Source organism: Mirounga angustirostris, unplaced genomic scaffold, assembly GCF_029215605.1.
Source record: "Mirounga angustirostris isolate CCGP_5_RB_7025 unplaced genomic scaffold, mMirAng1.0.hap1 SCAF_2, whole genome shotgun sequence".
Lineage (NCBI taxonomy): Eukaryota > Metazoa > Chordata > Mammalia > Carnivora > Phocidae > Mirounga > Mirounga angustirostris.
In genome coordinates, this window is record NW_026991710.1 from 2226976 (window position 1) to 2247933 (window position 20958).

At 45.7% G+C, this 20958-nt stretch overlaps 1 protein-coding gene across 10 annotated transcripts in view; it reads left to right on the plus strand.

The window, feature by feature from the left end:
- The window catches only part of HTT (huntingtin), a 139594-nt gene that overhangs the window by 33546 nt on the left and 85090 nt on the right, over positions 1–20958 (plus strand). For 9 of the 10 annotated variants that reach the window (XR_010409241.1, XM_064584168.1, XM_064584169.1 and 6 more), the window contains 10 exons: positions 2064–2205; positions 2916–3094; positions 7941–8142; positions 9238–9285; positions 11715–11795; positions 13547–13908; positions 16818–16941; positions 17204–17322; positions 19310–19421; positions 19994–20131. Coding sequence is in view for 9 of the 10 variants with exons in the window: in XM_064584168.1 (XP_064440238.1) it covers positions 2064–2205; positions 2916–3094; positions 7941–8142; positions 9238–9285; positions 11715–11795; positions 13547–13908; positions 16818–16941; positions 17204–17322; positions 19310–19421; positions 19994–20131 (1507 nt within the window). In the remaining variant the exon portion in view is untranslated. The remainder of the gene's footprint in view (positions 1–2063; positions 2206–2915; positions 3095–7940; positions 8143–9237; positions 9286–11714; positions 11796–13546; positions 13909–16817; positions 16942–17203; positions 17323–19309; positions 19422–19993; positions 20132–20958) is intronic. The other variant, XM_064584171.1, reaches the window with a different exon arrangement.

Consider the following 20958-nt stretch of genomic DNA (forward strand, 5'->3'; position numbering starts at 1 on the left):
GGTCTCATGTCATTGGTGTGTTAATTGATGCAGATTTTATACTTGCGGGGCACGCCACTCTGCGAACACACCACGTTTTATCGCTTATCGTAGCCGAGCGTCTGCCCGGTTCTGCTTTGTGGCCATTGCGAGCGCTGCGGCTGCGCCCACTCTTGCGTATGTCGTTCGGAGCACAGGTACAGCCTGCCGTTGTGGGTCCTAGACCGGGCGTTGCTGGGCTGCAGGGACATGTGTTTCATCTTCAGTAGATGCTGCCGAGTGTCCGCCCCTGCTCACGCCTGTGTCCATGACGTGCGAGAGCCCCGTGGCTCTGCCTCCCCCTGGACCTCACTGCTGCAGGCCCCTTCAATAGCCATTCTCATGACTGTGCCCTGGTGACGTATTTTGATTTTAATTTCCGTTTCCATCCCCTATAGTACTCTTGACTTTAAATGATTTTGCATCTTTTCCCTTTTGAAGTACTCTTAAAAATATGTCCTACACATTTATTGAAAAGTGAAGATGTCTGCCCTAAAATCTAGCACACTTCCTTCCCGTTATGAGAGGAGCCTGCCTGTGGTCTGCCAGTTGCCTTCTCAGCACTGTGGGATTTGGACCTGAGAAGGCCCCCTCAGACTCTGAGATTCAGTTTTATTATTCCAGACTATTGAAGTTCACCGTGGGCTCACTGTTTATAATAATGCTCAGCTTTCACTGTGCTTGTAAGTGTGGACTGATACGGAATGATTCGTACTAGTTCAATGACGTATGTATGTGTGTTTTCACTCAGACGAGTTACTTTAAGGTGCCAGTATCTTTTCTCAGAGTTAAGAAGGTTTGTCTGAGGTAAGTTGACTGGGTTCTCCTGGTGGCGTCTGCAGGAGGAACTGGAGGCCACAAACCATGGGGAACATCCTGGGGCTGAGGGTCTGGTCCTCTGCCTTTCTGGTTCCAGAGATCTAGTCTGTAAGCTCACCAAGAATGGATGAGCCTCTGAGAACCAGTTGGTGCTAACCATACTGTTAAGAAGGAGCTTCTTTATAAGTCAGATGCCAGTCTGTTAACGTGCTGCTCGTTTGCCTGGGTTCAGGGCTCAGTGGCGGTGCCCTGACGGTATCCCCAGCCCAGGTAGCTTTGCTCAGTGAATGCCAAACAGTAACGGAGACCAAATTGTTGCTCAGAGTGGGTTTTAGAGTGATGGAAATGGGTGTTCTTATGTAAGCTAGTTCTCCAACTCAGGAAGCTAGATGGTCATGCCTTTTCTTTTTTTTTTTAAGATTTATTTATGAGAGAGAGTGCCTGCGATGGGGGGCGGGGGTGGCAGAGCAGAGGGAGAAAGACAGAGAGAGAGGGAAGCAGACTCCCCACTGGCAGGGAGCCCAATGCAGGGGTTCAATCTCCCGACCAGGAGATCACGACCTAAGCGAAAACCCGAGTTGGGCGCTCAACCGAGCCATCCAGGCGGCCCACGCCTTTTCATTCTTTGGATATTTTTGTTAAGATTTAAATGGCCATCGTTGGAATTCTAGCATGATCTACTTTGGGTTATCCTGGAGGTTCTGTGACAAAGTCTTCTCTCCTTAGGAAAATACTCGGGCGCTCCGCTGCTGCGGCCCAGCTCATTAGCACTTTCCAGAGCAGGGAGCGTCTCTCGGTGGTGTTAGCAGCACTCCTGTAGGCCGACTCAGGCGGGGATGTGGCTGTCCTCGGCTATTGCGCTTTTCTCCTTGACTTCCTTATTTGGGTTTTGTTTGTTTTTTTTTACTGTCTTTATTTTACATGGCGTCGTTTACTGACCCCATACCCAGATGCTGTGGGTGCACCTTTTCTAGAAGCTCAGGTTTTCACTCTTGGGTAGAGGACATAGATACTGAGCAAGTCCTTACTTACAGTAAGGAAGTAAATAGACTCCTTCTGCAAACTGCTTTGGAATAGCCCAAATTTGGGGTGCTTTTATTCAGCTGTAGGGAAGTCCAGTTGGTCATAACCTATACTCTGTAAGAATTTGGAGTAATTTTATGAAATAACATGATAAGCTTCCTAGGAGTTTTGTCTTTTATCTACTTGGATTTTTGCTGCCCTAGGTTCTCTTAAAGGCTTTCATAGCGAATCTGAAGTCAAGCTCCCCGACCATTCGGCGGACGGCGGCTGGCTCAGCGGTGAGCATCTGCCAGCACTCGAGAAGGACGCAGTATTTTTATAGCTGGCTACTAAATGTGCTCTTAGGTAAGAGGTAGTTGTATGAGCGATTTTCCCCATGGTGTGCTGGAGTCTCTAGCATTTCCCTGAGACACATCTTTTGAATTCTTTTAAAATCAGGCAGTGCCTTAGCTCCCAGCCCAGGCCCTTTGGCGCTGGCCGACTAGTGAATGGCGACTGTGTTGAGGCTGCCATGAGCCCATGTTGGGTGTTGTGACGATTAGGACAAGGGGCCTCCTCTGTGCAGAAGTGTGGGCGCCCCTGTGCCTGAGGACAGCTGGCCTCCGTGCAGCAGACTGCACAGCTGTGTGTGTGGGCTGTGAGTGTAGTAAGGCTCTGAGGCCCGAAGCGGAGCCTGGGGTCTTCGCACGTTCTCTGCTGATGGTTTCTCCTGTCTGTGGACTCGTTTATGGAAATCAGCACTAGTAAGGGCGGAGGGGAGCATGTGGATATTTGATATGAAAGGACGGCCTGACACGCATATGCAGCCGAACTCCCTCTAACGGGCTTGCTCAGCTAAGGATGCGAAGGTTATTAAAGCCTTTCCTAGATTTTGGCCTAAAGATGAGATACCTGTCTATTTTCCCACAGTAATGTTTGGGCCGTCTTTATCCCTCACTACCAACCTCATAACACCTCACTACCAACCTCATAACACCTCATAACACCATAAACAAATTGAGCCCTGAATCCCCCAGCAGACGATGATGTTAAGAGATCTCATTGCTCCCATACAGGTTTGCTGGTCCCTGTTGAGGGTGAACATTCTACCCTCCTGATTCTTGGAGTGCTGCTCACACTGAGATACCTGGTGCCCTTGTTGCAGCAGCAGGTCGAGGACACGAGCCTGAAAGGCAGCTTTGGGGTGACACGGAAAGAACTGGAAGTCTCCCCATCGACAGAGCAGCTTATCCAGGTGGGAGCCACGTGCTTTGCCCTGGTGCCTGTACATAAATGGTGGGCATTCGAAGAATCAAAACATACGGAAGAGAGGGCGCCTGGGTGGCTCAGTCGGTTAAGCATCCAACTTTTGATTTCGGCTCAGGTCATGAGAGTCTGCTTAAGATTCTCTCCTCCTGGGGCGCCGGGGTGGCTCAGTCGTTAAGCGTCGGTCAGGTCATGATCCCAGGGTCCTGGGATCGAGCCCCACATCAGGCTCCCTGCTCCGCGGGAAGCCTGCTTCTCCCTCTCCCACTCCCCCTGCTTGTGTTCCCTCTCTCGCTGTGTCTCTGTCAAATAAATAAATAAAATCTTTAAAAAAAAAAACAAAAACATACGGAAGAGAAATGGCAGAACCAAGGGCTAAGAGCTTGGTCTTTGCAGCTGGACCACCTGGTTCAGATCCTGGGTCACGACCCCTAGCCACGTGACCTCTGGATGGCAGTGACATCAGAGTACAATGAAGGTAATCTCTCGTAAGGTTACCGAGAATGTTACATATGCCCCTTAGGCTCCTGCCTGGCACAGAGAATGCTCTTACCCTGTTTGTAAAACCAGGACTCAAGAGATGGGTTCCTCCATTCAGTAAGTATTTATCGAGCACCCACTGTGTGCTAGGCACCAGGACAGGTGCTGGGGATACATTGGTGATCATTTTGGGTACGGTCTTTGCCCCTGGAACCTGTGGTCTGGTACACTAGGGTATACACCAGGGAGTTAGGGACACGGTTCATTGGAGTATAGGAACAGTATGTCAAAGCTTCTCTTTCCAATACAGAGAAACCCCGTATACATTCTAATACAGTGTGATCTGCATCTGACTTCAATGATGGACTTCATTTCTTTGCAGCTTGCTCATCCAGATTATTTTCTCAACCTTGAAACAGTACAGCTACATTTTAAGCAATTGGATTTTGTGAACTTGGCTTAAAATGTTAGGGTTTTGGGCGCCTGGGTGGCTCAGTTGGTTAAGCGACTGCCTTTGGTTCAGGTCATGATCCTGGAGTCCCTGGATCGAGTCCCGCATCAGGCTCCCTGCTCAGCGGGGAGTCTGCTTCTCCCTCTGACCCTCCCCCCTCTTATGTGCTCTCTCTCTCTCAAATAAATAAATAAAATCTTAAAAAAAAAAAAAAAGGGTTTTACCATATTGAATGGACTGGATGCTGCCAAAGCCCCTACCCTTTATATAAGTCAGATGGCCACTTGGCACATACAGGAGTTGAGACAACAGTCCGGGGTCCTGAGAGGGCTGCCTTGGCTCTGTTTTCTATATTGGCGACATTGTAGTTCATAGATATTTCGGTCAAGTGGACTTAGGAGTTGTGTCCTTTGCCTAAATTTTGTAGGGTACAAGATTGTAAGTGGCTTAAAATAATTCTTACATAGAAATCATGAATTGAAGATGATTTGATTATTTAAGCATTGAGTCAGGTAATACTTGCAAAGTGCTTAGAATCCTTCCTGGTGCGTGGTGAGGCCCTGGGAATGTGGGTGGATGGGGGGTAACCAAGCAGGAGTAAGCTCTAAGAATCTCTGGGGGTGACCGTTCTCCTCCAACCAGCTGCCCTTCAGCTGTCCCCCGGAATACAAGCAATAGCATTCTCATGAGATAGGGCACTGAATGATGGTGCCCTCACAAAAAACATTACTGGATGTTTTAGTGAGTAAGATAGGTGTTCTAGTGGTAATAATACATTTAAAAAATAGGTTATTTCATCCTTACCTTGTCTGTCTGTTTTACTTTTTATTATGGAGATTTCCAGACATACAGCAGTAGACAGCATTGTAAACTGCCTTCAGTAATTATCATCTGTGTTAATAATTGTCAACTCAGGGCCAATTATGGTTCACTTATAATCCCACTTCTCTCTCTTTGTATTGATTTTGAAGCAAATCCCAATCATCATATGAATTTATCTGTAAGCATTCTGGTATATATCCTTATAGGTAAGAACTCATCTTTGTTTTTAAAACTTAATGACAATGCCATTGTCACATTTTTTTTTTTTTATAAACATATTTTTTCCTGGAGAGCTGAATTTTTAGCATTTACGAGCACCATCTTTTTATTTTTTATTTTTTTAAAGATTTTATTTATTTATTCATGAGAGACAGAGAGAGAGGCAGAGGCAGAGGGAGAAGCAGGCCAGGACCCTGAGATCATGACCCGAGCTGAAGGCAGATGCTTAACCCACTGAGCCACCCAGGCCCCCATTGTCACATCTAAAAAAAGGAACATTTTCTGCACATTAAATACCCTCTCACCCTCTGTCAGGTGTTTCCTCTTTTGGAATCAGTATGCAAATAAGATTGGAGCTCATTTTTTTTGTTTTAAGATTTTATTTATTTATTTGAGACACAGAGAGAGAGAGCATGAGCAGGGGGAGAGGCAGAGGGGGAGAAGCAGGCTCCCCGCTGAGTGAGGAGCCCCATGCGGGGCTCGATCCCAGGACCCTGGGATCATGACCTGAGCCGAAGGTAGACACTTAACCGTCTGAGCCACCCAGGGGCCCCTGGAGTTCATTTGTTGGAGAAACAGGTTGTCCTGTGGAACTCCTGGCCGTCGGATGTATTACTTGCCATCCCATTGTGTAAATTAACATATTTCTTTGTCTCTGTATTTCCTATAAATTGATAATAAGCTAGAGTCTTGTCGGATTTAGTGTACATTTTATAATGTACATGATATCTGAGTTCTGTAGTACTTCTGTAACATTTTTTAAAAAGATTTTATTTATTTGAGAGAGAGTGTGAATGAGAGAGAGCGAGAGAGAGAACATGCACAGGGGTGGAGGAGGGGCAGAGGGAGAAGCAGGCTCCTCGCTGAGCAGGGAGCCTGACTCAGGGCTCGATCCCAGGACCCCAGGATCATGACCTCAGCCGAAGGCAGATGCCTAACCGACTGAGCCATCCAGGCACCCCTATGATATTTTAAAATAAATACGTAACTATTAGGATTACATACTCAGAATTTTCTTCTGGTGTTTTAAGAAAAAGCCTGCTTAGTCAAGAAATTTTGGAGACCATTGGTCTACTGGGATAAGCAAGCAAACAGTCACTAGATGGTGTGGTAAGGTGGGGGGTGGGGGGTGCTGTAGGGGCACAAAGCGGGGAGCCCCTGTCTCATCAAGGTCAGGGAGGCATACTGGAGAAGTACGAGCTGATGCTGATGGGTGAGTGGGATTTGATCAGACACAGGGAGTTGGGGGAAGTTTTATAGACAGACCACAGCCTTTCTCCGGTCTGAGGAGTGAGCACGAGGGCGAGTGCAGCATGTGGGTGCACGTGCGCAGACGGGCACTGGTGTGGGTCCTGTGAAGGGCTCAGGGCTTCTCATACATTAGCAGGGGTGCTGGTGCAAGACCAGAGCAGGGCACAGCGGCCTGTTTCTGTAGTGGGCCAACTGTTGAGCTGCACCAGCAGAGCAGAAAAGCAGCCACAGACGATCCACAGAGGTTGGCTGCGCTCCAAGAAAACTGTACAGGAAAGGTGTTGGGCCAGATTTGGCCGTGGACTGTGGTTTGCAGGCCTGCAGCCCCTGTGGTGATAGGGGCCGCCCTCAGAAGAACGAGGCACCAGCGATTGAAAGAAGCTGCCTCAGAGACTTTTACTTTTTTTTTATACCCTTCTAGACTGTTTTTTTTTTTTTTTTAAACACATATACTTTTATGATATTAAAGGTAGCGCTGCCCAACTTACCAAATAAACACACAGGGTGTCAGTTACATTTGAATTGCAGAGACATCATGAGTAATTTTGTGGTGCAGGTATGCCTGAAATTGCACAGGACATAGTTAGGCCGCGAAATTATTTGTTTATCTGAAATTCAGATCTAACTGGGTGCTTAGTATTTTACTGGGCAATGCTAACGAAATGGAAAAAGAGGGGCACCCCGCTGGCTCAGTCTCAGTCTGAAGAGCACGCGACTCTTGATCTCAGAGTCATGAGTTCCAGCCCCATGCTGGGTGTAAAAATTCCCCCCCCCCCCCAAAAAATAAGGGGCGCCTGGGTGGCTTAATCAGTGAAGCGTCTGCCTTCAGCTCAGGTTATGATCCCCGGGTCCTGGGATCAAGCCCTGTGTTGGGCTCCCTGCTCAGCGGGGATTCTGCTTCTCCCTTTCTTTCTGCCCCTCCTACCCACTCTCTCTCTCAAATAGGTAAATAAAATCTTTTTTTTAAGATTTTATTTATTTAAGAGAGAGAGAGCATGAGAGGGGGGAGGGTCAGAGGGAGAAGCAGACTCCCTGCCGAGCAGGGAGCCTGATGCGGGACTCGATCCCAGGTCTCCAGGATCATGACCTGAGCCGAAGGCAGTCGCTTAACCAACTGAGCCATCCAGGCGCCCGTAAATAAAATCTTTAAAAAAATTAAAATAAAATAAAAATAAAAAAATACAAGGAAAAAGCATGCACCCGGTGTGTTCATATAACGTAATATGGTATCACAGGCACCAGTAGAATCTGACATGACGCCTTCGCTATGTGGGGACTTCTTCCATGGTGCTTAGGGCGGTGTCTCTTGCATACCGTGTAGGAGGCCGGCTGTACTCGCCGTGTATGTGAGCCTTCTTCTCCGTCTCCTCATCACCAGTCAGGCAGACGATGGTCTTGATTAGCACGCTGCTGCGCTTGCGGGAGTGCTGTCCTTACTTGTCAGGCAAAGTCACAGGGACTTGGAAAACATCGCGAAGCCATGATGGAGACATTTCTAGAGGCAGAAATTGAGGCACAGCTTTTGCTAACATTAAGACTCAAACACGAAAACCGTGAATCCTCGGACACGTTTTAAAAACCACGGCGATAACGCTTGTGCCTCTGCCTCCAGGTCTACGAGCTGACCCTGCAGTACACTCAACACCGAGACCACAACGCCGTGACCGGAGCGCTGGAACTCCTGCAGCAGTTGCTCAGGACGCCGCCGCCCGAGCTCCTGCAGGCCCTGAGCACGCCGGGCGGCGGGCCATTCGCCGCCACCCACCGCCAGCCCGGCTGCCGGAGCCGCAGCGGCAGCATCGTGGAGCTGCTAGGTGCGTTCGCTGCTGCGGGACCCTGTGCCACGCCGGCCCCCTCGTGGGACCCGGGGCCGCCACTGCGCCGGGCAGGGCGCGGCTCAGCTCCTCAGACACCCAGGCTGTAGGCGGGAGGACGGGAGGGTGGCAAGGTTAGGTGACAACATGAGGCCTGCCTCTGAAGCTGGTTTCTCTACTCTGACCCGGCCACCTCCCCGTGGTATCTCGTCCATCGTGAAATGAAAATTTGGGGAAAGTATTGCAGGACCCTCGTGCCACTGGGCCAGAGATGGGATCTTCAGGTCCTTGTGGGGATTTTAGAGTTCCTTTCTGCCCTTGAGGCCCTTTTTTGCTGTCCTCACTGACTCTAGGACACCCCCTCCTCTACGCCGCCACTACTCTTCTTTATGCTTTTGGGGATTGGGCCCTCATCCCTCCACAGGGTGCTGCCCTGCGGCCTGACCACTGGTTTTCCTCCAGCCCCTTGCGAGCTGGAGTAGGTGGGATCCCTGAAGCATGGCCTTTAGAGCTGGCTTTGCCACAGAGGAGGCCTCTGTGGACTCCAGGCCTCACCTGAGCTGATTTAGTACAGTGCACGCGCCGCATGGCCTTTACTCAGCAGCGTTGGCGACCTAGAGACGTCATTGCTGCCTCGTTTGAACATAAATGTTTGCCTGAGCCACGAGCAGAAAATGAGGATGTGCCTGTCCACGTCCTGCGTACTCCAGAATCCTTTTCTCTGTGGAATGCATGCCATACAAACACTAATGACTAATGATTGTTTCCAATGGAAATTTGTATTTGAGTAGTAGTTGACCAAGCAATTTGAGATTTCTCATGTTTTTAATTTGACTTTTTAAATGCACGTTATTTGCACTTCTTTGACATTTTACGTCGTATCTTTAGAACTGTGTATTGGGGTGTTGGTGTGATTTTCGTGTGTCAGGATTCAGGTGTTGCAGTGCGGGGTTTAAGCACTGCCTGAGGAAATACGTTCGTTCACACACTTTGTAGTTCTAAAGTTGAATCACGCTTTTTGAAGATTTTCAAATGCCTTCTGCATTTTAGCTGCTTGTTACCTTAATTTCATCTGTCATTTTCTGTGATTTACAGCTGGAGGGGGTTCTTCATGCAGCCCTGTCCTTTCAAGAAAACAAAAAGGTGATTATCTCAGAAATCAGAGTCTCATGTTGAGTCTCGCTGCTTTTTCTGTATTTCTGTAATGCTGTCGACTGTGCCCGTCCTCTTCTCCACAGAGCGATTGTATGTATAAATATAACTGGGCTTAGAATGGTTCTGGAGGGCGGCTTTTGAAAATTGCTTGAATCAAAATGGCTTTGTCATAAATTTCGAATGCTTTCGGTCAGGGGTCAGCAAACTTTTTCTGTAAAGGGCCTGTTTTAGCCTTGTGGGCCTTCCTGCCTCCTCTCTATTCGGCTCAGAAGGCAGCCACGGGTGATGCTCAGCTCACGGCTGTGGCTTCCTTCCCATGAAACTGGATTTCCAGAAGTAGGCCTGCCCTAGTGTGCCTGCTCCTTGCCTGAGAGACTGTGTTATGTTTTGTAAAGGTAACTTACCTTTCCTATGAATTCTGTGTAACATTAGTGAGGAATGATGTTTGGTTAATTATTGGGTTAATTTGGGCTGATGATAATTTTTCAGCCATATTTAGCTATGCACATGCCAGAACATTCTGGTAACTGTCAATTTATTTTTATTAAAGGGTTTCTGATCTCTAATCGGATAGTTTTAGTACACATGAACACTTTTTCACCACACCACTTGTTTTATTTTCCGGTCTGGATTTCCATAGGAAAGAATTGCTGCCATTCTCTATTCTGAAATCTTAAAAGACAAATCTTTTTAAGAATTTATTGAGGTATAATCGATATACAACATAAGAATATTTTTTGTGTCCTGAGTTGAGGGTTTGGGAGCCTAATTAATGCCTAGTATTACTCGCAGTATTGAATGGGACCTTAGCAGGTCTAATATTCTGGCCTTGACTGGGTTAAGTAAACATTTCCTAGAACCTAGAATCCATCATATTTGGGCCATGATAGTGTAGAATATTTAATCAAGTGTGAGATTTTGGTGAAACACTGAGGTTGTTTGAAGGCCGCCAGCTTCCAGGCAAAGTCGGTCTCTCTTCTCTGTTCCTGAAGCAGGAAGGGACCGTGACTGAGGTGCCTTGTTGCTTAGCCGCCTTCCCGGGCGGTCCACCGTTGAGATGAGCTGTTCCTTCTGGGTAGGAAGCTGGTATGTCCTCAATATCTTTTTTGTGTTTTTAGTGTTTTTTTGTTTTGTTTTCCTTTTTCATCGAGAGCTGCAGTTTTAAGCTTTTTTTGTTATAGTTGCAAAAGTCCTTTTTTTCTCCACATGAGATCTGCAGATCTGTGAGAGAGAACAGCAGAGTTGATGTTGGATGTGGGATGAGGGCAGGGGCTGGTGTGGTGGCCTGGTGGCCCTTCTGGTGGCAGCTGGGACCTTGCACCCCTTGAGGGGGGGCTCCTTGGAACAGGGGGGCAAATCCTGATTCTGAGGACAGAGACTTCTCTCATTAACCCCTCACGCGCAGGGTGGATTTTACTTGCTTTCTCAGGGTCAGCCACTTGTTCTGTAAGGAATGACCCTGTTACTTAGATAAGCCAAGTTGCTGTGTTAATTTTATCTAGATTTTGGTTTTCCTTTGCTTTTTCTTTGCCGTTTTCCCCCTTTAATGTCACATCAGTATAGATTTCTGGAAGTTGTCACTCCTATGACCTATTCCTTGGAAAGTAGTGAAGTTAGACATTGGAAATTGCCAATAATTATTTCTAGAGTGTCATTTAGTGACCTTTATGTGTAATGTAACCATAATGATATAATTAGTCCAATTAAATCATGTTAAGACTTTTCCTTTTTTCTTATCAATATAACATAAATTGAGATAATTTGGAAACCAAGAATTGTAAAATATGTTTTTTAAACTTTGTAAAAGATGAACTATTATTCCATCTTCCCAGATCATACAGCGCTCAGTTCTGATTATCGCCAGAGAGTCTGGCAGCTTAAAGGAGAACAGAGTAGAAGGGACCTGCAGGGTGACAGTTCTGTGTGTGAACTCTTTCTCTTTCTCAATTTTTATTTTGATTCTGGTTGGCTAGCATGTAGCGTTACATTAGGGTCAGGTGCCCAGCAGTTAGGTGTACACTCTGATTGCCACTGAAAATACGATGTGGCCGTCCTAAGGGCTAATAGAATTGGTTCTAGCCATAGTTTACGGTCTTTAAGATCAAATAGTAGTATAAATTATCCAACATTAATACAGATCTAAGTCAGTAAATACTAATCATTAAAATACTTGGTGTTATAGTTTGAGAATCATTGCTTTTAACTTTGTGCTGTAATGGTTTACTGATTTTAATAATATCTAAAAACAGTATCTTGGCGTTCTTTGTGTTTAGCACACTAGGGGTATAAAAATATATTTACCGTATCAGAGAATGAATTAAATGTGCTTATGATTTTCCACTTAGAATGTGCATCTGTTTGATTTTTGAAGTCCTTCCTATAGCAAGCTTAAGGATTCTTGCTACATCATTTCCTAGGGAAAGTGCTCTTCGGAGAAGCAGCGGCCTTGGAGGATGACTCCGAGTCCAGGTCGGAGGGCAGCAGCCCCGCCTTCACAGGTAGCTCTCAGGGAGGGGCAGTGGTGCCCCCTCCCACCTTTTTTCTGGCCCCTTTCCTGCCCCTCTCCTGCCCCTTATGAGGGACTGTGCTCCTGGGGACAGCGGTGAAGCCAGCTTGCTCAAATGGTGGCTAATTCTCACTCTTTTTAAAACATTTACTTTGAAACGTGTGTGTGTGTGTGTTTTCTTGCATCAAATATTTGCTCTTTTCCTTGACTTAGGCTCTTTTAAAATTAGGTTTATACTCCCTGAGCATAAGTCTTCTTATGTAGTAGGGGGTGGTAGATAAGTGTCTCATGAATTACATGGGTTGTGAGGGGAAGATGGGATTAAAAATTGTCTGTGGATAGCTTAACTTGAAAGAAATTTACATTTCTTTTTTTTTTTTTTAAGATTCTATTTATTTATTTGACAGAGAGAGAGAATACAAGCAGGGGGAGCAGCAGGGAGAGGGAGAGGGAGAAGCAGACTCCCCACTGAGCAGAGAGCCTGATGTGGGGCTCGATCCCAGGACCCTGGGATCATGACCTGAGCTGAAGGCAGGCGCTTCATCGACTGAGCCACTCAGGCGCCCCAGAAATTTACATTTCTTTACAGATTCTTTATTCACTTTATGAGAGAGAAGTATTGATTAATATGCTAATAATTGGATTAAATGAGAGTGGTTTGGACTGTATAATCCTGTCCAAAAGAATATTTTTAGACAACTAAAAATAAGACTAAAGTATTTGGGAAGGAGAATCTGAATAATTCTGGTGGTGATTATTTATTCACTTACTTTTATAAAACAAAAAATTTTTTTAAATTATAGAAGTGAAAAAAGAAAAACAAAATTACAGCTCTCCACCACATTATAAAGCTCAAGTGCTCACTGACCCAGTGGTCTCTAGGCGAGACCGCCAACACCTTGGTGTAGCTCTTCTTGTAGTGATTTTTATGTAGTGTGTGGCTTTTTTTAATGAGAATTTAAAAACCAAACTAGGAAAACATGCTGCGAAGTTGCCCTACGGGAGGGTAGGACTGGCTGCTTAGAGGTCTTGAACAGGGTCTGGGGAGAAGGAAAGCCCACATCAGAGAGATGGTGACCTTCTGTCATTTCTGAGCGCGGCCTGCTGAGCGAGCGCGGCCGACCGGCTTGTGCCCTACCAGGCTGCCTGTGGGTCGCAGAACCTTCCAAGCTGAGGCTGGAGCAGTTGCTCAAGGGCTTGAAGTGGTATTGTTACCGAGCATACTTCAGTTTTTACAGTGGAATACCATCTGAGAATATTCATATATAGCATTTAAAAAATATCTACTGATAATCCTTATTTTATGACTATGACATGGTAATAGAGTAAAAGGTAAGTCAAGAATATAGTAAAAAGCAATTTTAAAGACTTTTTAAAATTTTTTTTTTATTTATTAGAGAGAGAGCATGAGAGGGGGGAAGGTCAGAGGGAGAAGCAGACTCCCCACCGAGCGGGGAGCCTGACATGGGACTCGATCCCGGGACTCCAGGATCATGACCTGAGCTGAAGGCAGTCGCTTAGCCAACTGAGCCACCCAGGGGCCCAAAGCAATTTTAGTAATGTTTGAAGACTGCACTCTTGTCTTGCCTTTGAAATTTACTAGTTCAGATTTTCACTGTATTTCATGATTTTTTTGCAGTTAAAACATTTGGTGACAGTGAATTTTGGGGTATTTTGTAAGCATTTGAACCCTGTTGAACGTTTTCCTGGCCCTTTGAGGAATGAATGTTTTTTTGTCTTCAGCCTCAGTCAAGGGTGAGATTGGTGGCGAGCTGGCTGCCTCTTCCGGGGTCTCCACTCCTGGCTCTGCCAGTTCAGCCACCGACTCCGTGGGCCACGACATCATCACTGAGCAGCCCCGGTCACAGCACACGCTACAGCCAGACTCGGTGGATTTGACCGGCTGTGACCTGGCGAGCGCTGCCACCGACGGGGATGAGGAGGACATCCTGAGCCACAGCTCCAGCCAGATCAGTGCCGTCCCATCTGACCCGGCCATGGACCTGAACGATGGCACCCAGGCCTCCTCCCCAGTCAGCGACAGCTCCCAGACCACCACCGAGGGGCCTGATTCGGCTGTGACCCCTTCAGACAGTTCTGAAATTGTAAGTGGGTGGGGAGGGCTCTCGCCTGCAGGCCCAGACCTAGACCCTCCTGCTCATTTCCTTCTTCCCATCTGACTCACTAAAAAGAGAGCAGAGGTCACCAACTCAGGTCATTAATGGGGAGTTCAACCCCATCTGAGACCCTCCCTGAAGGCAATGGCCGAGTGTCATTTTTGTTGAACATGGAGGTCAGAAATTAGGTTAGTTGATGATATGAACTTTGCTAAAATTGAATGCATTTTAAATTCTTTAAGAACTTGTTGGGCACAGATTAAATCATTTAAAAAATCTGTAAGGAGCCTATTTATTAACAGATCTGTGGTCTTAATGCATTGTAATTAAAAAATTAATATTGTGTATTTAACGTTTTTTTGGCTTTTCAAAACCTTCTACAACATATCTCATCTTATAGAGCATGGATTTAAGTATTTCTGGTCTCTGAGCTAGTGGACAAGAAGCTCCTTAAGGATGGTCTATTCACCAGCTTTGGTAAAAGTGATACAGAGTTTAATGCTCTGTTTTTTATTTATTTTTATTATTTATTTATTTATTTTTTTTAATGATTTTATTTTATTTATTTTTATTAAGATTTTATTTATTTATTCATGAGAGACAGAGAGAGAGAGAGGCAGAGGGAGAAGCAGGCTCCCAAGGAGCAGAGAGCCCGATGCGGGACTCGATCCCAGGACCCTGGGATCATGACCTGAGCTGAAGGCAGACGCTTAACCATCTGAGCCACCCAGGCGCCCAATGCTCTGTTTTTTAAAAAAACAATTCGTACTATTAAGTGTTCTGTTACTACTGAATAGATTTTACTAAGAATGTTTTTGTTTTGGTTTGGTTTGGTTTTTAGGCTTTTTTATGTGGATGAATGCAGAAGCATTGAACGACAAATCATGAGATAAAACACTTGTATGTCCCTATTGAGCAGTTGTCATGTGGATTCAGTTTCTGATGGCCACGTGGATTTATAATTCCTCGGGTAGAGAAGTGGGCTCACAGTTGGGGTTTTAACTAGAAGACCTGGAGAAGGGTAGGACAAATAATTGGAATAGTGGGAAAGGGATTTTAAGTAAGGAAAGGGTGAACAAATTCTAGCCAGTATGCAGGGAAAAGACAAGGTTAGGGAAAGTGCTGGCTGGTAAGTGTGTGTGTTGGGGGGAGATTCTGCTGTGTGTTTATTGCACCAGCTTCCATGGGGTATCTTGCCTCTTTACAATGGATGATTTCTGGTGAATTTGTTAGAATTAGGAATGAAAGGCCATAGGAAACTCTGAAAACTTTTTTGGTCTTTTGAAATTACCCCGTTGTTCACTGGGTAGCAGTGCTGGGAATGGGACCTCTGCAGGTCTCTGTGGCCTGTAGAGAATGAACATCTTACCTTGATAATTCCCACATTGGTGGAGTTCTTTTCTGGTTTATGGGATGCTTCCATGCCTGTTAGGTAATCATTAATTATTTGCTGAACAAGTGTACTGAGCACCTGTTAAGTTCCAGCGATTGTTCACAAGCTGGGGATGAAGTAGAGGGCACAACATACAAAACTGCTCACACAAAGCTAATGTTCTAGAGTTGGAGTCACGAGACTCCTTCCCTATTGGGCTGGACAGCAAAGATGTGTGGCTTTCTAAGCCATATGGCCTCTGGCGTATGGTCCTCTCGGCCTCTGTGGTGTGAAAGCAGGCATTGACTATATGTAAATGAACTAGCATTCCTGTAAAACTTTATTTACAAAAAGAGGTGGTGAGCCAGGTTCGGTCATTAGGCCGTGGCTTAACTACCCCTATTCTGGAGTGTGTGCATATGTGTGGGGGGGCAGATAATAAGCCAGTAATCAATCAATAAGTAAACAAATACATAGTCAGATGGTGATGAGTGCATAGAGAAAAAGAAACAAGTGCAAGGGATAGGGAATTTCCTCATGAGACAGCCCAGTGTGGTGGCTGAAGGACTGCTGCCGGGAGCCACAGGATGAGAATTTTGGCTCGGCCACTTCCTAAGCGTGTAGCCTGGAGCACTTGTGTGTGTCTCTTCTTGCCTCAGTTTTCTTATCCACAAATTGAGGGTAACAGTACTTGCACTGTAAGACTTACGGACCTTAAGGGGAATGATACATATAAAGTGTTTTTTGATTCTGCCTGGGGTGTAGTAAAATATTCAAAAAGTATTGTTTTTATTATGGTAAAATTTTTCATTTTAATATATATTTTTTAACTGAGGTAAGGTTTTTTGGGTAAACTAATTGGGAGAGTGGAGAACATCATTCCTTTCTTGGTTGATTTTGAACATGTGGCTTGATGTTTTTTATTTAACTCTAAGGATTTGGAATGACTTTTTAAAAATGATACAGAATTTATTTCAGTTATTGGTAGTGTATTGAGGTTCCATCACTCAGTTTTTCAAGTAAATTACATGAGATTTCAAGTGAATGTGAAAAGTTTTGCAATATGGAATCATAATTCAAGTTTATGGCCAGGTATATGATATATTGTGTCCAAAACTGAGATGATTTAGTTCTAGCAGTTTAGAAGCTAACCTAGTGTAGTGTTAGGTGTTTTTCTAAAAGATTTTTCTCATTGTTGACTTACTGTAAAACTTGCTTGTGAAGATACAGATTTTTGTTTAGATTTTTTTTTTTTTTTAATATCACAGAGAAATTTTCAGGTTGGAATTTCTTTGGTAGTTTTATAGTTGTAAAGCTTTTTGTAACGTAATAGCAATGTGTGATCAGTGAAGCTTGACCATTGACATGCATGCATCTCCGTGCATTTCAGGAAATGACCTTTGTGTGAATACGTGAGATGTGGTCCATGTGATTTCTGGCTTTGCCTTTGCCTTTCTGTGTCGGAGAGCCTGTCCCTCGGTGATGTCCCTTCAGAGCCCTCACCAGCCCCTCTTGAACCGTGCAGGTGTTAGATGGTGCCGACAGCCAGTATTCGGGGATGCAGATCGGACAGCCACAGGACGAGGATGAGGAAGCCACGGGCATTCTTCCGGATGAAGACGTAGATGCTTTCAGAAGCTCTTCAGTTGGTATGCAGACTTAAGTGGTGCGCTGTGGAATGGTCTTGTTTTCAACCCTGACATCTCAATTTTACCTTAGCTTCCAAGAAGAAATCTGCGGGTATCTTTGTTTTCTGAGTTGTAAATAGCAAATGAGGAAGGTCAGTTGAGGAATGACTGTCCTTGTTCTTGATCTAAATCCTGTAGTTCCATGTGGACTTTGTATAAATATGAATATTGTTTTTTTAAATTGGAAACTTGTCACTCAATCTCGATTTCTCTGATTTTGAAGCCCTGCAGCAAGCACATTTATTGAAAAGTATGGGCCACAGCAGGCAGCCCTCTGACAGCAGTATAGATAAACTTGTCTCCAGAGATGAAGCTGCCGAACCGGGAGATCAAGAAAACAAGGTGAGATACTTAAGCATGAGACCACTCGGCATTCTGAGTTTGTGTGGGTGTTTAAAATCACTCTGGCTACTGGGCGCCTGGGTGGCTCAGTCGGTTAAGCGTCTGCCTTCGGCTCGGGTCATGATCCTGGAGTCCCGGGATCGAGTCCCGCATCGGGCTTCCTGCTCGGCGGGGGGGTCTGCTTCTCCCTCTGACCCTCCCACCTCTCGTGCTCTCTCTCATTCTCACTCTCAAATAAATAAATAAAATCTTAAAAAAAAAAAATTACTCTGGCTACTGTCCGTGTGCCTTGCTTCTAGCTTTCCCATCTCTGAGCTGCTCAGCTGTTTCCCCTTAAATAGTGACCCATTCCTAGGTGTGCTCTTCTTTTCTGCCTCTCCAGGTACTACCCAAATCCTTGAGAATTGCCTGAAGTTCTGCTTCCTTGAGAGTCCTTCCCAGACAAATCTGTCTTACACTGATTGCTACCTCACCTGATTTCTTGGGCCATTCATTTGATGGTCATGCATCGTCTTGCAGCATTTCTTGTTTCTGTGCATTGAGTTATGCCTTTGTTTGTTTTATGGTGGTGAAGTACATATAAAGTTTGCCATTGTAACTGCTGTGAAATGGGCAGCTCAGTGGCGTAAGTGCATTCATGCTGTGTGGCCATTACCACCCTCCATCTCCAGAACTCTTTTCCTCTCCCCAGATTGAAACTCTGTCCCCATTAACCACTAACTCCCCATTCCTCCCTCCTCCCAGCTGCTGGCTCCCACCATCTACTTTGTGTCTCTGTGGATGTGACTACCCCAGGAAGCACATACAGGTGGAACCATGCAGTGTTCTTTTGTGACTGGCTTATTTCACTGGGTATAATGTCCTCAGGGTTCATCTGTGTTGTAGCAGGTGTCAGGATTCCCTTGCTTTCTGACACTGAATAATATCCCACTGTGCAGCTGGACCCCATTTTGGTTTTCTGTTCATCTGTTGATGGACAGTTGGGTTACTTCTGTCTTTTGGCTGCTGTGAACATGGGGTTACAGGCATCTCTTCAAGACCCTGCTCTCAGTTCTTTTGGATATACACCCAGAAGTAGAATTTCAGGGTCCTCTGGTAGTTCTAGTTTTAGGTTTTTTTGAGGACTCTCGGCACCGTTTTCCACAGGGGCTGCACCAGTTTGCGTTCCTACCAGCCGTGCACAGGGTTCCAGTTTCCTCATGTCCTTGCCAAGGCTTGCCATTTTCTGGCTTTATTTGAGAGTAGCCATCCTACTGGGAGTAAGGTTGTATATCACTGTGGTTTTGACTTGCGTTTTCCTAATGATGAGTGATGTGGGTCATCTTTTCATATGCTTACTGGTGATTCGTATGTTGTCTTTGGAGAAAGTCTGTTCAAGTCCTTTGCTCAGTTTTTAATCAGGTTTGGGCTTTGTTGTTGTTGACTTATCCATTGTACTGCTTGTAAAATATCTCTGAATTGCTTACCTTTTTACCTGTGTCTTGTCTTCCCTTAATTTTAAATTCCTTGAGGGCAGGAAACAGTTTTGTACTTAGTTCCTCTGTAGATGCTCAGTCATCCTGTAGCCTCCGCACTTCCTTCCAGGTCCGGCTCCAGCCAGGTCTGCTCCCTCTCAGCTCTGGGCATTCCCAGGGCTCTTGCTTGTGCCTAAGTAGCTTCCCCGTGGTGGCTCATGCTGCCCTTTCCTGAGCAGCCTCTCCTGAGTGCCGGCTCCCAGCTGCCTTCTCTCCAGCGTGCCCTCCCTGCACACTGAGCTCATCCCTGCCACCGCCCACGTGACCGTGTAGCTTAGCTGCCTCTGACCGCGCTCTGATTCTGCTCCACCGTGGTCTGTGAGGCCAGGCTTGTGTGTGACAAAGATGGGCATCTCTGTATCCCTAGCACCCGGCATAATTACTGCTCTGGACCTGTTTGTTGAACACACTAGTGAATGAATGTATTGGTTCCTTGATCCTAAGACAAACGAGTGTTACTTTCTTTGTTGTAGCCTTGCCGGATCAAAGGTGACATAGGACAGTCTACTGATGACGATTCTGTTCCTCTTGTCCATTGTGTCCGCCTTCTATCTGCTTCATTTTTGCTGACTGGGGAAAAAAATGGTATGTACAGAAAGGCAGGTACAGGTGGAACATAAGGAATAGCATGGAGGACATTAGGAGAAGGAAGGGAAAAATAAAGGGGGGGAAATCGGAGGGAGAGATGAACCATGAGAGACTGTGGACTCCGGGAAACAAACTGAGGGTTCTAGAGGGGAAGGGGGTGGGAGGATGGATTAGCCCGGTGATGGGTATTAAGGAGGGCACGTACTGCATGGAGCACTGGGTGTTATATGAAAACAATGGATCGTGGAACACCACATCAAAAACTAATGATGTATTGTACGGTGACTAATACAATAAAATTAAAACAAAAAAACAAAAAAACCAACAACAACAAAGAAAGGTACAGAGCCGAAGGAAATACCGAGGTCTCAAGGTCAACTTGGTGACTGATTCGCGCCTCAATTGCGGTAGCAGAGGGAGGGACTGGAGTCTGGGCCCAGCGGTGGCTTTCACTGACTGATGGGAGAAGGGAGGGGATGATGGGCGAGCCGGGTTGGTGGGTCTAGTTTTGTTTCTGTGGAAACTACATGTTGGCTGCTTTGAAGGTAACCTTGGTGGTTTCCTTGCAGTGCTGGTTCCGGACAGGGACGTGAGGGTCAGTGTGAAGGCGCTGGCACTCAGCTGTGTGGGGGCCGCTGTGGCCCTTCATCCTGAGTCTTTCTTCAGCAAACTTTATAAAGTACCTCTTGACACCATGGAGTACCCTGGTATGTTACAAGTTCACGGCTTGTCCCTCATGTTTAATCCTTACTTCAAAAACTGTCAAACCATCTTGGCTGTTTTAGTTTAGAGTAGTATGTGTTTTGAGTTAATTTGTGGTATTTCTGAACTGAGTTGTAGCTCCATATAAAACACATAACTAGTAATGTTTTTTGCTTTTCGGACTCCCTGTCGATGCAGTGTTTCGTTTAAACACACGTGACGAGACAGTAGATATGTGGGAACGTAAGAGCCACTTTACATACATATTGGATTTATACCAAAGGCACAAATTGCGTATAATCAAAATTGCTTTGGGTCACACTCCGTGGGGCCAGATGTTCACACTCAGAGACAAGCAGGACCCGAGGCGAGCAGAGCAGCAGCAGATCCGGCCCCTGTAGTGCACGCTGGGACCCACTCTCATGTTGGAGCAAAGCGGGGAGGGGCCGCACTTCTAAAATTACCCTCCCGTTCCCTCCCTTTCTTGGGTGAGGGGACACACTTGTGCTTTTGAATTCATATTAGGTAAGTGTGGACTAGTTTGAGTTTCTCTAGTCTTTTTTTTGAAGGGAAATCTTGGAATTTTGATTATTGGCCGGCAGCCTGGAATTATAATCCAGAACATCTATTGTGTTGAAGTGATACCAGAGCTATGATGAATCTAGAATCTTTAAACCCCACAATATTTTTTACCACTCATGGCTGTTACATTCAAGTCTCTTCTAGATTTGGATTGCCCCCTCACCCTTGTTTTTTTTTTCTTCACTGAGAATGAAGCTTTTATTTTGAGATAGAAAATTGATGGTAGGGGCTTATACAGTGGCTGGGCAAT